The following is a 16845-nucleotide window of genomic DNA, read 5'->3' as shown; positions in this document are numbered from 1 at the left end:
CAGATCAAGCAGGTCAGAAGACTCCACAAGGGAATTTTCTCAAGTAGATAAAAGCGATCATAGCACTTGGTGCGTTTAAACATACTAAGAAGAAACTTACATAACTGGGATTTGTTTTCAAGATAATCTAGTCCTAGTTATATAGACCACGCAAACAAAAAAGATAATGAGTAACTCCAAGGAGAACAAAAACTTGTGCAGGAAAAGTAAATGTAGTACCTGCCATGGCTCAGTTATGAAGCATATTTACAGTCACAATGGATGTGAATACATCTGCCCAAAATTACACGACTTCTAAGTGGAAAGCTGGGGATGGGGACAAAAAGGAGCTTGAATGTGGCAGGGAAACAGGGATAAGAGAAAACTAAATCCTTGTCTTCCACAGAGAGAAGCCTGGAAATAATGGAGAAAACAAATAGAAAAAGAAAAAAAAAAAAGCAAGTGTTACAATTATATAAGCATGTTGCTTAAAGACAGGGAGATGAAAAACCAAAAGAATTAGTTAAAATGTTTCAAGATGACTGCCATGGGAGAACAGGAAATGGGAAAGGCGGGTTTGGGGGACTGCTTTTTCCAAACCAAGCTTTATTGCAACTTGACGGTTTATGAGCATGTGCAATTCTGATAAAAATAAAAAACTTAAAAAAAAAAAACCATAGCCAGAAAAGTTCATCCTCATTTATACACACATACTAGAGAGTCTCTAACTTCTGACTAACAAAAAAGCTAAGCTGTTAGCTATAAGCCCCTCTTCTTTATCTAAGCTCTCACTTTAACTACTGTCATATACAAGGTAAAAATAACCAGAGGACTAATATGGAAAATGACTCCGTAAGATGATGTGGCTGGGCCCGGTGGCTCATGCCTGTAATCCCAGCACTTTGGGAGGCTGAGGCAGGCAGATCCTGAGGTCAGGAGTTCCAGACTAGCCTGGCCAATATGGTGAAACCCTGTCTCCACTAAAAATACAAAAATTAGCCGGGCGTGGTGACATGTGCCTGTAGTCCCACCTACTCGGGAGGCTGAGGCAGAAGAATCACTTGAACCTGGGAGGCAGAGGTTGCAGTGAGCAGAGATCACGCCACTGCACTCCAGCCTGGGCGACTAAGCAAGATTCTGTCTCAAAAACAAAAAACAAAAAGAAGATGATGTATAATGAAGTTACAAAGAGAAGCAATTCAGGCAACATTTGATGCCAGGTAAAATGCAAAAATCACATAACTACTTTGTTTCGCAATGCTAACTGAATCCCCTTTTATAAAGGCAATATACTTAGAACAGTGTTTTCCATGTACAGGCACCAAACACAATTTAGATTCTTTTTTCTTTAACCATTCCAAATCACCCTTTTCTGATCATAGATTAAGCCAATCAACTTCAAACTTATGAATAGAATCCTGTCCATAATCCAATAAATTGCTAATTGAAGACAAATGACTTCTGCCTTAGAAGATACCTTCTCTTTATAACCACAAAAGCTGAAAGAGGACACAGCACAAGATACTCTGTCATTCTATTCTTTGTGTAATGATACAGTGTCAGCAAACCAGACCCCATTTTTCTTGTCCTCTGCCAATCCAGCAGCCAGTTAGGTAAAAGAGAAGGCCCCTGGCCGGGTGTGGTGGCTCATGCCTGTAATCCCAGTAAGATGTGAAGCCAGCTGGACTTCTGGGTCGGGTGGGGACTTGAAGAACTTTTCTGTCTCACAAGAAGTTTGTAAAATGCACCAATCAGCCCTCTGTAGCTAAGATTGTAAAATGCACCAATCGACACTCTGGAGCTAGCTAGAGGAATGCACCAATCAGCGCTGGGTGCCTAGCTAGATGTTTGAAAAATTGACCAATCAGCACTCTGTAAATGGACCAATCAGCAAAACATGGGCAGGGGCAAATAAGGAAATAAAAGCTGGCCACCCCAGCCAGCAGCGGCAACCCATTCGGGTCCCCCTTCCACGCTGGGGATGCTTTGTTCTTTTGCACTTCACAATAAATCTCACTGCTGCTCACTCTTTGGGTCTGTGCCACCTTTAAGAGTCCTAACACTCACTGCGAAGGTCTGTGGCTTCATTCTTGAAGTCAGCAAGACCAAGAACCCAACAGAAGGAACCAACTCCGGACACACCAGCACTTTGGGGGGCTGAGGCAGGCAGATCACCTGAGGTCAGGAGTTTGAGACCAGCTTAGCCAACATGGTGAAACCCGTCTCTACTAAAAATAACAAAAAAATTAGCCGGGTGTGGTGGTGCACGCCTGTAATCCCAGCTAGTCTGGACGCTGAGGCAGGAGAATCGCTCGAACCTGGGAGGCAGAAGTTGCAGCGAGCCAAGATAGCGCCAGCCACTGCATTCCAGCCTGGGCAACAGAGCAAGACTCCATCGCAAAAAAAAAAAAAAAAACCAGAAGGCTCCTAATCAAGGATCAGTGAACCTTTGGGAGTCTGCGATCATCCTAAAATTAACAGGCAAAATGTGCTGGGCATGGTGGCTCACACCTGTAATCCCAGCACTTTGAGGTGGGTAGATCATGAGTTCGACTAGCCTGGCCAACATGGTGAAACCCTGTCTCTACTAAAAATACAAAAACTAACCAGGCCTCGTGGTGGGCACCTGTAGTCCCAGCTACTTGGATGGCTAAGGCAGGAGCATTGCTAGAACCCTGGAGGTGGACACCGCAATGAGCTGAGATCGCACCACTGCACTCCAGCCTGGGCAACAGAGCAAGATTCAGTCTCGGTGGGGAGGATATGCAAAATGTTACATATTTTTGTCTACATGCCTTTGGGCAGGAGGCAGCTCTCATCAAATTCTCAAAATGGTTTGCAACCCAAAAACAAGTTAAGAGCAACCAAGGGAGATAGCTTTGAGGACCAAACAGAAAAGTAATGGATAAAAAACTGTTTGATTTTTTAATTTTTCATTTCTTAAAGTAAAACTGTCTTAATTTTATGAATATATATACACATTGAAATTGGAGGCAAATACATACCTCAAAATGTTAATGCACTTTTCACATTTTCTATCAAAAAAAAGGTTCAGGTGCAGTAGCTCACACCAATAATCCCAGCACTTCGGGAGGCTGAGGCAGAAGGCTCCTTTGAGCCTAGGAGTTGGAGATCAGCCTAGGAAACATGGTGAGATCAACCTAGGAAACATAGCAAGACCCCTTCTCTATCAAAAAAAAAAAAAAGAAAAAAAAATTTAATTTGCCAGGCCTGGTGGTGTGTACAGTCCTAACTACTTGGGAGGCTGAGGTGGGAGGATCACTTGAGCCTAGCAGGCAGGCTGCAATGAGCCACCGTTGTGCTACTGCATTCCAGCCTGAGCAAGACCCTGTCTCAAAAAAAAAGAAAAAAGAAAAAGGTGATGATGACCTTATAAACAGAATAAGAGAGAAGACTGCTCTATGTTAGGGTGAGGTGAGAAGATAGCATGGAAAATCCAAAAGATTATGAAAAAGTCCAACAAAGACTCTGTAGGAAAACAGACTTTGGTTTAAGTTTCCCATTTAAGAAAACTGGACTCTGGGCTGGGCGCAGTGGCTCACGCCTGTAATACCAGCACTTTGGGAGGCTGAGGTGGGTGGATCATGAGGTCAGGAGTTCAAGACCAGCCTGGCCAACATAGTGAAACTCCATCTCTACTAAAAATACAAAAAATTAGCCGGGCGTGGTGGCAGGCACCTGTAATCCCAGCTACTCGGGAGGCTGAGGCAGGAGAATCACTTGAACCCAGGAGGCAGAAGTTGCAGTGAGCCGAGATGACGCCATTGCACTCTAGCCCAGGTGACAGTGCGAGACTCCGTCTCAAAAAAAAAAAAAAAAAAAAAAAAAAACTGAACTCTAAGTGCAGGTGGCAGATTAAATTTAAGCCCTCTCCCTTCCAGTTAATTTTTTTTTCAACTTTTATTTTAGATTCAGGGGGTATAGGTACAGGTTGGTGACCTGCATATACTGCATGATGGTGAGGTTTGCAATATGGATGATCCCACCACCCAGGTACTGATCATCATACCCAAGCTGGTTTTTCAGTCTTTAGCTCGCGCCCTCCCTCTTCCTCTAGCAGTCTCCAGCTTCTACTTTTGCCATCTTTATGTCCAAGCACCCAAGGTTTAGCTCCCACTTATAAGTGAGTGAGGCGGGAAATTAAAGAAAAACAAAAGTAAAAAGAAAGATAAATAAGCTTTCCTGTATTAGGTTGACTTGTCCCAGAGGCAGCAACAGGCACAGCCCAGACCCAGGAAAAGCCTTGATAATATTATCTAATGTGCTCTGGAGATTCTCCCGGCACTTGACATAGGGAGAAGAAAAAACAAATTTTCCTTTGTTTTATGGAATGAGTTTATAAATGCCTGTTCTCTGTAACCAGTGACTTCAAGTATTCTATTTTATCTGAGAAGTACAACGAATGTCATGAGAAGCCTGAGTAGGCCTGAACTACAGCTGCCTGGGCACCATAGTGACGATTATGAGATAAGGCCAGGCAAACCTAGATCACGGACATCTGGGTTGCTTGGCAATGGTCATGTGGAATCCTGAGTTTGTCCTGCCTCTGTATCCCTGCTTTCACGCCACTGTAAGCTTGCTTCAAGTTAGCCCACCCCCTTTTGTGAAGTGTGTATAAACGTCTTTGTTCTGAGCCCAGTCTTGTGGACATTGAGTCAGCTGGGCCTGAGTGTACTCAATAAAGATTCTCCTGTTTTAACCCCAGGTCTCTCTCGTCCTCCCGAATCCCACAACATGAGAACATGAGCCTACCAAGTAATTTATAGGAGCCTGTAGTATTGCTTGAACACAAGCACTGTGTCAAGCAATATACAAGAATGTAGAAAATCCTAAGCTAAGTCATATAATATTTAACATCCAAAAGTAATGTGAATATTTGCCAACATTTTCCCAGTATTTCCTGGCATTCATTGACAAGACTGCTAAATTAAGAGGGTATTTTTTTCACATCATATTTATATCTGAACCAAACAATATTACTAAAAACTACTGATCAGCACATAAATACAGCATCAGTATGAAAAGAAGACATAACTCATTTACTTTTCCTTTTAAAGGACATCTACCTAGAGCGGAAATAAACATTATTTAAAGCACAAGAGACTACTAAAAAATCATACACAATCTTCACATTATAAATCCTCTTTCTGTTAATTAAAATTCTTACCTTATTGTGTACTGAGGACAACATGTTTGATTCATGACAGGTTTGTACACATATTTTCCACTTCTAAAATTATAAAAATAGTTTGTTAATGTCTTATATATTTTTCACTTTTACCAAAACAGCCTAGCACAGGAGCATTAAATTAAGGGTAAAAAATCTAATCAATATTGTAGAAATGCATGTAGGTTTAATTACTATTCATAAGCTAAATAATCTTCAAAGTGCGTGTACCAAAATTTAGAACCCTGCCTTTTATTTCCTAAAGCTTTACTTGAGTACCCCAAGGCCAATCATCTCAGTTACCCTCTCACCAGCGTCTGCCACCCCTGCTCTGTCTTTACCTGCCACCAATCCTCAATACCACAAGGGCAATGAGAGAAATGCGCACGATGCTGTGGGACTCATGTATGTGCTGCCTGTAACAACCACATTTGGGTATTCCACATGCGCCAGCACAGAGTACCCAAAACTAAGCCGGTTCTTTCCATGCATTCCAGGTCTATGGTAGTAACGGAACTGTTCATTCTGTTCTCAAGTCAGAAAGCTGGGAGTCATTTTAGACTCCTCCCTGGAATCCACCTCTATATCTTGCCAGCAAGCTTTCCCCCACTTTAAACCCTATCTTAAATTGTCCCCTCTTCTCTATCACCATTGCCACTAAGGTGACAGTCCTCATCATCGCACATCTGGATAGCACAATAACCTCTGAACTCCTTCCTGCCTCTATGACCACCCCCTCAGATACCTCTCAGCCATCTGAACAATCTTTTCTAAAACAAATTCCATCACATTTCTCTTACCATAAAATCCTTCCATGACTGCCTTCTACCTTTTAAAAGTTCTGGCCAGGCATGGGGGTCCATACCTATAATCCCAACACTTTGAAAAGCTAAGGTGGAAGAACACTTGCAACCAGGTATTCGAGACCAGCATGGGCAACACAGCAAGATCTTACAAAAAACTGAAAAATTAGCCAGGTGTTGTGATGCACACTGGTAGTCCTAGAAACTGCAGAGGCTGAGACAAAAGGATCACTTGAGTATGGGAATTTGGGATTACAGTGAGCTATGATGATGCCACCGTACTCTAGCCTGGGCAACAGTGAGACCTTGTCTCTTAAAAAAAAAAAAAAAAAAGTTCCTTATCATGGCATACAAAGCCCTTTAAAATCTGATCTATGTCTACCTTTCGAATCTCATTAAGTTTAAGGAAAGTTGTGATGTTTCAGCTGGTGCTCCCAATCCCACGTCTTTGGCGAGTGTTAGCGTACTGTATTTACTATCACTTATATTTACACAAGGAACTTTACCTGAGAGTTACTTAAAAATCATCCACATAGAAATAACTACTCAAAACAGGCATGTGAGGACTTTAAGGAAATCCTTATTCAAATAAACTGTTAAAGAAGACATTTTTGAGACAATCTGGAAAACCTAATAAAAAGTAGGTAACAGGTAACATCGAAGAATTTTTAATAATTTTTTAAGGTGAGATACAGCATTGTGGATAAGTTAAAAAGAAAAAAAGACCTCTCTCTTAGAGATACATACTTATTGCCGATCTATTGATAGGATAAATGTCATAATAATCTACTGATGCAATTTGCTGTTAAATATTAAAAGCAGCAGCAGGAGAATCAAACATTATTGGCAGAAGGTTAATAACTGCTGAAGCTTAGTGATAGGTACCTGAGGTTCATTCTAAAGCATTCTCTGCTTTTATAGATATTTGACATTTTCCTAATAAAGTTTTTTAAAAGAGAAAAAAATCACTACACAAAGAATATAATAAAAATTTTCTTAAACCTCTTTCCAACAACAGGAAAGCATTTTAAAGGCATGCTGTATTTTTCAAGAACCTGAGTAACCGCAGAAAATCTCTTTGTATCAGGAAGCTTTACCTTCGCCATCCTCGGTCTATGAGATCCTGATAATCCTGTACTGTCATGGAATGTGCCCACATACCTGAAAAAATAAGTAGTGTGTTAACTACGGCAGGGTAACCTTTTTTCTTTTTTAAATTCAAAGTGTGATTTTTTAAAATAGGAGTGTTTGGCTGGGCATGGTGGCTCATGCCTGTAATCCCAGCACTTTGGGAGGCTGAGGCAGGCAAATCACGAGGTCAGGAGTTCGAGACCAGCCTGGCCAACATGGTGAAACCCCATCTCTACTAAAAATACAAAAATTTAGCTGGGCATAGTGGCAGGTGCCTGTAATCCCAGCTACTCAGGAGGCTGAAGCAGGAGAATCACATGAACCTGGGAGGTGGAGATTGCAGTGAGCCAAGATCACACCACTGCACTCCAGCCCTGGATAAATGAAAAGTTTGTACATACTTCACATCTGTTAGTTTGGCATACATACAGCACAAATAAAAAATGACATTATATATATTTTAATTCAATAAAACACATCAAAGTAATTATATTTATTTGAGAATTAGTCAATAATCTCTATTACATCATAAATTTAGGTCCTCACTGCAATTTGACTGCATCAGACCTTCAAAGTTTAATAATATCCCCAATGATTTAACATACTGGTCTCTTCAGAAAACTTAACAAAATGTTTTATACTCATTAGTTCTCCTGATTTATATACAGGTATATATTTACGGTACAGTCTTGAGCATTAAAAATTGGAGAAAAGCATGTAACAATATTCCTTCTAAGTGTAAGAACTGAAAGTAGCTCAAATGCCAAGAACAGGAAGATGATTACAGGGGCTATGATGCTGTCGACATGATGGAATAATTACACAACTACGAAAAAAACGAAGTCTATGAAGAAACATTTAAAGGCATATCAGAACTAAAGTTAAGGCTTCATGAGATGGTGGCTCAAGCCTATAATCCCAACACTTTGGAAGGCCAATGTGGAAGATCACTTGAGGTCAGGAGTTCAAGACCAGCCTGGGCAACATAGCAAGTCTCCTTTTCCACCAAAAACAAATAATGATAATAATTAATCAGGCTTTGTGGCCTGTGCCTGTGGTCCCAGCTACTTGGGAGGCTGTGGTGGGAGAAGGCTTGAGGCCAGGAATTCCAGATTTGAGGTTGCAGTAAGCTATGAACGCACCACTGCACTCCAGCCTGAGTGAAGGAGCAAGACTCTGTCTCTTTAAAAAACAAACAAACAAACAAAACTAAAGTTAAAAAAGAAATAGGCCGCTTACGGTGCCTCATGTCTGTAATCCCAGCACTTTGGGAGGCCGAGGCGGGTGGATCACCTGAGGTCGGGAGATCAAGACCAAGCCTGGCCAACATGGTGAAACCCGTCTCCACTAAAAATACAAAAAAATTAGCTGGGCGTGATGGCGGGCACCTGTAATCAGAGCTACTCGGGAGGCTGAGGCAGGAGAATCCCTTTAACCTGGGAGGCAGCGGTTGTGGTGAGCCAAGATCACGCCACTGCACTCCAGCTTGGGCAACAAAAGTGAAACTCCGTCTCAAAATAAATAAATAAATGGATTTTTCCCTTTTGTAAACAGTAAATCACATCAGAGATATGTAAAGATAGAGACAGGCTTGATAAAGCAGGATATAGTGGGAAAAGCATGGCACTGGAGTCCAACAGAAATATCCAGAAACCTGGCAGGCATTCACTGACACTAAGGAGTTGTTACCCAATGAGCCTCAATTTCATCACCTGTAAATAAAAAAATAAAACTCACCTACCAAGTAAGTAGATGCCCCATAATAAAGGGTATTAAAATTAAAATCGAGATACTAGAAATTGGTGATTATTTTCTCTTGATGGAAAGGTTGCAGGCAGGTTTCTTCGACAAAATGTGAAATACAAGACATTTTACGTTAGCCAATTTTCTCTTACCACAATTATTGTGAAAAAATAAGTAATGACCTATTAAAACACTAATTTTAGGCACGTTTAATGTAACTTATTGATTTTATAAATATTATAGCCAAAATACAAAAATTCTGAAAAAGAGAAGGTAGAAATCCATATTACTCTAAGGCCGTACCACTGTCACTATGTGGTGTGCTTCCGGGCCTTCTTCCTTTCAGAACTGTAATCAAGTCGCATAAGGCATTTGCATCCCGTTGATTTCCTCCGTTTAACTCCAAACTGGAAGCATTTTTCCATTTAGTCTTCATAATCCTCACTTCTAATGATTGCATAACTGTCTACTCAAGACCGCCGCCCACAAGAAGCACTTAATAAACACTTTTAATGAAGGAGTAAATGCACACACCGCTATCGACCAAATCATTCCCCACTTACACCTTTTTCATGGAAAATGGCTGTGTGTTTTCATGCAAATCTCGTTTTCCACAAAGCTAGACTGTTCTACTAAAATAATAGATTGGACATTCTTATTGGCCAATGAATGGCAGAGGAGGAAATAAACACGATGTTTTGTTTACCAACAACGAATCTCCCCCCAAGAAATCTTTATCACGATGGAAAAACAAACTTGTGGGCTGGCTTTGCTGTCGTCGGGATGGGTGGAGGAAAGACACGGCATAGAAGCAAATGGTAAAAATTTCAAACAGATCAGGACAATCTCTCGCCGGTAGCGACCGCGGTCACCAGTTTCTTGTCTTTTTTTTTTTTTTTTTTTTTTTAACCCAGAGGTGCAAGGGGCTCATCCTGTACATTCGTCCAGGGACGTCTGATTCACACAAGACCGGCACCTGAGTGCACACCCACAGCTCCTTCTGCACCGCGTCTCGCCCTCGCTCCCGGGACGCTCCCACCGCAGCACCCACCGATCCGCCCCGGACATTAACTACGGCTCTGGGGCATTCCCTGGCACTGCGCGCCGTCCTTCACCTCACACAATCCACCCCAGACGGGCGTCCGTCTCCCGACTCTGGGGAGACCACAACGATTTGGAGGGTCTGGGCACTGGTGGGGATTTTCCTGCAGAACAGGCACCGCGAAGCTGTCCCGTTAAGCTGGCGCCGCGGCCCTCCCGAGGGTGCCCCCTTCGTCTCGGCCGTGGCACTGGGGCCGCCCAGGGGCTCCGGCCCCCTCGCGTCCTCGCTGGGGGACCCCGGGATCCCGAGACCCGGGCGCCCGGCTTCCCACGCCCGCCGGCCCGGCTGGCTCACCATTGGAGCGGCTGCCCAACTCGTTCTTGCAGTAGCCGCAGCGGTAGAAGTCCTCGCTGGGGAAATAGTCCACGATGCTGGGCGAACCCCCAGCCCAGAAAGCCATGGCCTCGGCCCCGCAAACGCTCAGGCGCTCGGCTCCGCGTCGCAGCAGCCGCCGCCACCGCCACCGCCACCCCACAATGCAGCGCGCCGCCCGGGAGCCCCCGAGGCTCGCGCGAAGCCACTCCGGCGTCCGCAGGCCCGGTCGGCCCGGTGCCTCTTGGAGCTGACGCCGGCCGCGCCATCTTGACCGAGGGCAGCTTTCCATTATTTCCGTTCCTTCTCCGTAAGGGGCCGCCGTCGTCAGTGAGGGTGAGGCGGAGAGACGGAGCGGGAAGGGAAACAGGATGGGGAAAGTTGAAAGGGGAAGGGAAGAGGGAGTCGGGGCGCGAGTCTGCCCTTGCCCTCGCCGAGGGCCTGTCCGGGCGCGGCGGGCGCGCCAGGGGTTGGGCGCGAGGCGGCAGCGCCAGCTCCGGCGTCGAGAACACTCACCGCAGGACGCTTTGCCCTCCTTGGAGTCGCAGTAGCCGCAGTGGTAGCCGGCCCTGAGGCCCTTGTATTCCACCACCGAGGCCATGGCCGCCGCGAGGGTCCGCTTGGGCCGACCACGCCTCTCGGCGCCCGGGGCCGACCTCCGCGAAGCGCGGGGGCCCGCGGCGGGAGGGGTGGAGAGCGAGGCCTGGCGCGGGGACCTGTGGGCGGGGATCGTGGTCGTGCCCCCAAGCCCTGCATTTGGGCCAGTGCTTCCCACAGCTATGCGTTATCAGCCCCATTTCACAGGTAAGGAAACTGAGGACAGGAGGTTGTGATTATCCCAAAGTCATTTCCGGCGGGTCTTGGATTGAAAGTTTCCCTCTCAGGCCGCCCCTGACCACCGTGTAGGTGACTTCCTGGAACTGCTTCCAGACCAGCTGGCAAGCATTCCAGTGCCCATGAATACAAGAACACAAGCAGGTATTCCGTGAATGGCAAGGGTTCCCAAATTAAAGAACACTTAACGGCTTTTAAAGGAAACAACTATCAAAGCTAGTTGCTGTCTTGTGTCACTAAGTCCAGTGGGACATACAACTTTTGATAAGAGATGCTGGAAATAGATTTTTTTTTTTTTTTTTTTTTTTTTGACTCTACAGGCCAAACAAAACAATTTTATAGGCTGAATCCAGCCCATGGGCCTCCATTTTGCAACCACTATTTTAAGGAAGATTTCTTAAGGAATAGCAGTCTAGGGCAAAATATAAAAATGAGTTCCAGCAAGGTAATATGCCTTATCTTTCCCTCTGTGTGCACAGATAATTTAGGCCTGTCTGTCCTCATGGTTTTCCCAGTCAACAATAAAGCTGATTATGCAATATTTTTTAAAGTGGTATGTTTTAAAAAGTGAAATCATGAAACCCAGAGAAATAGAAATAAACTTTTGAGGTGAGTTTCGACATTCTTGACCCCAAGGGCCTGTGTTGGATATGTACCTAGCTGGAGGAGGTTTCTTGGTGGCCTGGTGACTTGTTAATACTGCCAAGCATCACTTGTGCCTCCCACAATCGGATGGCACCTAAGGAGTGGCCATGTAATATCCAGCAGTTTCTCAGGGGTTCCTCTAACTTCTTAGACTTGAAAGCTGCATGCTATGTCTCCAGTATTCATGTTCTTAAGTCAAGCTTCATCCATTTTGTTCTTTATGGCAGATTTGACTATTCCCAGTCCTTTCCCAGACCAGCTCTCATTTTGGAACAAAAGCAAAGCCTGTGAAATGCATCAGAAAGAGAGCAGAATATGCTCTGGACAGAAGGTGGACTGGGAGGCTTTTTGGTCTTAATATTCCTGTCCCACTTCACTTCCGTCCATTTAAAGCCTCAACCTTATGCTAAGTCCTACACTAACCTCTGCCAGGGCACTTCAAGACATGCCAGCCTTGAAAAATAATGAGACTGTCCAAAGTCCTAGGCATATGTGTTGTTTTTCTTTTTCTTTCCTTTTCTTTTTTTTTTTTTTTTTTTTTTTTGAGACAGAGTCTGACTCTTGCCCAGGCCGGAGTGCAGTGGCATGATCTTGCTTGGCTCACTGCAACCTCTGCCTCTTGGGTTCAAGCAGTTCTCATGACTCAGCCTCCCGAGTAGCTGGGATTACAGGCATGAACCACCACACCCGGTTACTTTTTTATTTTTAGTAGAGATGGGGTTTCACCATGTTGGCCAGGCTGGTCTCAAACTCCTGACCTCAGGTGATCAGCCCGTCTCACCCTCCCAAAGTGCTGGGATTACAGTCATGAGCCACTGCGCCTGGCTTGTCTTTTCTTTTTGAGGCAGTCTCACTGTCACCCAGGCTAGAGTGCGGTGCCACAAGCAAAGCTACTGCAGTCTCAACCTCCTGGGCTCAAGTGATCATCCCACCTCAGCCTACTGAGTAGCTGAGATGACAAGTGCACACCACCATGCCTGGCTAGTTTTTGTATTTTTAATAGAGACGGGGTTTCATCATGTTGCCCAGGCAAGTCTCAAACCCCTGAGCATGGGAGCTCAGCCTGCTTTGGCAGTCCAAAGCGCTGGAATTACAGGCGTGAACCACTGTGCCCAGCCAGCGTATGTGTTAACTCCTTTAATCCTTATAGCAATTTCACAAGTTAAGAAATGTAGATCAGAGAGGCTAAATAACTTACCCAAGGTTAAACAACTAGTAACAGACATTTGGAGTGAGAAAAGGTAATAAAGATAAAAGAAATTGAAATGGAAAAGAGATAAACAAATACTAGGTTTGGAGCTGTGTGAGTTCCTAAATGTCTGCTTTGCTGAAGGTCAGAGGCAACTTTTTTGTCTTCCATGAAAAAAAAATTAGCTTCATTTAGTTTCCCCCTTTTGGGGGGAAAACGGAGGACACCATTAGAATGTCATGAGATGCTAGCAATAGACAGTTGTCTGCTTTTCATATTCTTACTTGACAGAATAAAATGGTGATAGAAAAATTTTTCAGTCCCATTAACTTTTTTTTTTTTTTTTTTGAGATGGACTTTCACTCTCATCACCCAGGGTGGAGTGCAGTGGCAACCTCCGCCTCCCAAATTTGAGCAGTTCTCTTGTCTCAGCCTCCTGAGTAGCTTGGATTACAGGCGCATGCCCCACCACGCCCAGCTAATTTTTGTATTTTTAGTAGAGACCACAAAGTGAGAAAACAGAAGGTGCTAAAAAATGGGACTCTCTAGTGCCTGAGAGGGAACTGAGTCACATAAAGAAACACACATACCAGGCTGAACGAGCCAGAGGCCTCGGACCACAAATACTGACTGCTCCCTCAAAGAATTCCCAGTGAAATACTTTCCCCTAAAATCCGAACACTGGAAAAGGATGGAAAGCATGAAACTATCCAGAAAACACACAAAACTGAAACCAGTAAGCACAAGGTGACATGGACAAAGGAACAGATGAAAGGACATCAAGACCGAATGATCTGAGGGAGAACTCACAGAGCAAAGATATGCTCAGAAGTGCTCCAGCCCCATTCCGTCTTTCCTAAAATCTCAAGTGGAAAAAGAGAAGGTGAAAGTTTGAATGCGTCACAGCTTATCCAATTTTGCAACCTTATCAGAAATCACTTAGAAAAGTGATGATTCTGATGGAGAAATCAAAAAAAGAGGATAAAATTAAGAAACCACTCTGAAGGGACCTCTTGAGTATGCCACCATTTTTGAGAAATCAACTAGAAAAAAATAAGGTTTAAATTATTTTATATTTTTTAGACTAGCATACTTTTATAGTCATTAATGCAATAAAATCATATATTCCCTGGTTTTCTTTAAGTGCATCAAACTGGCAAAAATAAAAAGTAAAGCCACAAGCACAGTATTTCCAAGTGTTTCAGCTGGCTGTGTAACAATTCTAAAACTTAGTGACTTAAAGCAGCCACCACTTTATCTCACAATTCTATGTCAGGAAATCAGACAGAGCTCAACTGGACATTTCTGTCCCATGAGGTACCACCAGAGTTGCCTGGGGATATTCAGGTGATGACTGGGCTCATCTGGAGGGTCCAAGATGGCTTCTCTACATGCCCTTGTCAGGGACGGCTAGAAAGCCGGGCCTCCCTGTCTCTTCTCTCATTTGCAGCTCTCCATGTGGTCTCAGTGCCACGCGGTAGTTGGACTTACTATTCAGTGACTCACGACTCTACAACTGTGTATCCCAAGAGGCCTGTTGGAAGCTAGAAGGCTTCTTATGACTTAGCCTCCCAAGTCCCAGAACATCACTTCTGTAGTCTACTGGTCACAGAAGTCACCAAGACCAGCTTAAATCCAAGGAGAGAGAACACTCTTATCAAAAAAAACTTTGGTCTGGGCACAGTGGCTCCCACCTATAATCCCAGCACTTTGAGAGGCTGAGGCAAGCGTTATCACTTAAGGTCAGGAGTTCAAGACCAGCCTGGCCAACAAGGTAAAACCCCATCTCTACTAAAAATAGAAAAAAATTAAGACGGGTGTGGTGGCTTGCGCCTGTAATCCCAGCTACTCGGGAATCCGAGGCAGGACAATCGGTTGAACACAGGAGGCAGAGGTTACAGTGAGCTGAGATCTGGCCACTGCACTTCACCCTGGGGGACGGAGCAAGGCTCTGTCTAAAAAAAAAAAAAAAAAAAGGTAGCCATTTTAAAATCTCCGCCTCCAAGACTCTGAAAAGCCTTTACTCTGAAAAGCCTTATCTCGCACACCTTCATCCTTCCCTGTGCTTTTCATCATTCAACACTACTAATCCCAACACTTTTCTAGAAATCCAGAAACCTACAATTTCACAGCCTCTGAGTTGATCTTGACCAAAGAGGCATGGCTCCCTCTCTGAAGGAGTAAATATAGCAGAGGGTGTACAAGCCTGTTAGAATTATGCAGAAACACATCGTCTTATGCTCTCCAATCCACCTAGAATTTAACGAGATACCATACTCCTAAGCCTAAGCCCTAACTGTCAGGGAGCAATGACTCTAGCATGTAGCCCCTCTGTACTTCAAGGGGTTTACAACTCATCAACTCATGTGGGGAAGAAAACACTGAAGAAAAAAAATAGCACATCTGGTTATGCAGTATAAAGTGTTTTATTGAAAATATGGACTAGAGTAGGGCAGCAATTTATGGGGAACTGAGAATGGACCTTGGATGATAACTGCTTAGGCAGCATAGACAGGAGGAAGGCATGGCCACAGTTCCATCCTGATTTCTACCACTGTGAGCAAAGAAATAAGGCTCCTCCCCAGCCCTTGGGGACATCCATGGAAAAGATGTGTGAATACATGAGATGAGCACAGACAGGACAACTGATGTAAGAACAAGGTGCTATTAACAAAACCCTGGAGGAAAAGAAAGGCTTTGGGAAGGTGATGAGTTTTATTTATTTTTTTTTTTTTTTTGAGACGGATTCTGGCTTTGTCACCCAGGATGGAGTACAGTGGCCCAATCTCAGCTCACTGCAAGGTCCACCTCCCGGGTTCACGCCATTCTCCTGCCTCAACCTCCTGAGTAGCTGGGACTACAGGCACCCGCCACCACACCAGGCTAATTTTTTGTATTTTTAGTAGGGACGGGGGTTTCACCATGTTAGCCAGGATGGTCTCGATCTCCTGACTTCGTTATCTGCCCGCCTCAGCCTCCCAAAGTGCTGGGATCACAGGCGTGAACCACTGCACCTGGCCGAGTTTTATTTTTAAAAGATATCATAGCCGGGTGCGGTGGCTCACACCTATAATCCCAGCACTTTGGGAGGCCGAAGCAGGTGGATCACCTGAGGTCAGGAGTTTGAGACCAGCCTGGCCAACATGGTAAAACCCTGTCTCTACTAAAAATACAAAAATTAGCCAGGAGTGGTGGCAGGTGCCTGTAATCCCAGCTACTCAGGAGGCTGAGGCAGGGAAAGCTCTTGAACCCGGGAGGCAGAGGTTGCAGTAAGCCAAGATCACGCCATTGCACTCCAGCCTAGGAGACAAGAGCGAAAACTCCAACTCAAAAAACAAAATAAAACTTTTTTTTTTCAGTTCAGAAATTTAAAGAAAAAGTAGCTCATAATAACCACTGTTGATTATTTTATCTTTATTTTTTTGAAATGGAGTCTCATCTGTTGCCCAGGCTGGTATGCAGTGGCCCAATCTCGGCTCAGTGCAACCTCCACCTCCTGGCTTCAAGCAATTCTCCTGCCTCAGCCTCCTAAGTAGCTGGGATTACAGGTGCCCGCCACCATGCCCGGCTAATTTTGTATTTTTTAATAGAGAAAGGATTTCACCATGTGGGCCAGGCTGGTCTTGAACCCCTGACCTCAAGTGATCCACCCACCTCAACCTCCCAAAGTGCTGGATTACAGGTGTGAGCCACTGCGCTGGCCACTGTTGATAACTTTAAAAAGTAAAAAGTACAGTTTAGAAAATTCAATAGTTGGCCGGGTGCAGTGGCTCATGCCTGTAATCCCAGCACTTTGGGAGGCCGAGGCAGGTGGATCACAAGGTCAGGAGATCAAGACCATCCTGGCTAACACTGTCTCTACTAACAATACAAAAAATTAGCCAGGTGTGGTGCCGGGTGCCTGTAGTCCCAGCTGCTT

The 16845-nt window shown here is 44.4% G+C and overlaps 1 protein-coding gene across 11 annotated transcripts in view; it reads right to left on the bottom strand.

Annotated features, from left to right (window-relative positions):
- The window catches only part of ATE1 (arginyltransferase 1), a 185592-nt gene extending 174359 nt beyond the window's left edge, over positions 1-11233 (bottom strand). For 3 of the 11 annotated variants that reach the window (XM_023224221.3, XM_023224223.3, XM_023224224.3), the window contains exons 1-3: positions 10775-11233; positions 7068-7131; positions 5168-5230 (exon numbers count right to left, since the gene is read on the bottom strand). In XM_023224221.3, coding sequence (XP_023079989.1) covers positions 5168-5230; positions 7068-7131; positions 10775-10859 — 212 coding nt within the window. In that variant the 5' untranslated portion in view covers positions 10860-11233. Of the gene's footprint in view, positions 1-5167; positions 5231-7067; positions 7132-10240; positions 10745-10774 lie in introns of those variants that run through there. The other 8 variants (XM_023224218.2, XM_023224222.2, XM_023224217.2 and 5 more) reach the window with 6 other exon arrangements.
- Between the last annotated feature and the right edge of the window lie 5612 nt (positions 11234-16845).

This window comes from Piliocolobus tephrosceles, chromosome 9 (genome assembly GCF_002776525.5).
Source record: "Piliocolobus tephrosceles isolate RC106 chromosome 9, ASM277652v3, whole genome shotgun sequence".
Taxonomy (NCBI): Eukaryota; Metazoa; Chordata; class Mammalia; order Primates; family Cercopithecidae; genus Piliocolobus; species Piliocolobus tephrosceles.
Note: the sequence above shows the minus strand (reverse complement) of the source record. Positions and strands in the feature narration are given on the sequence as shown.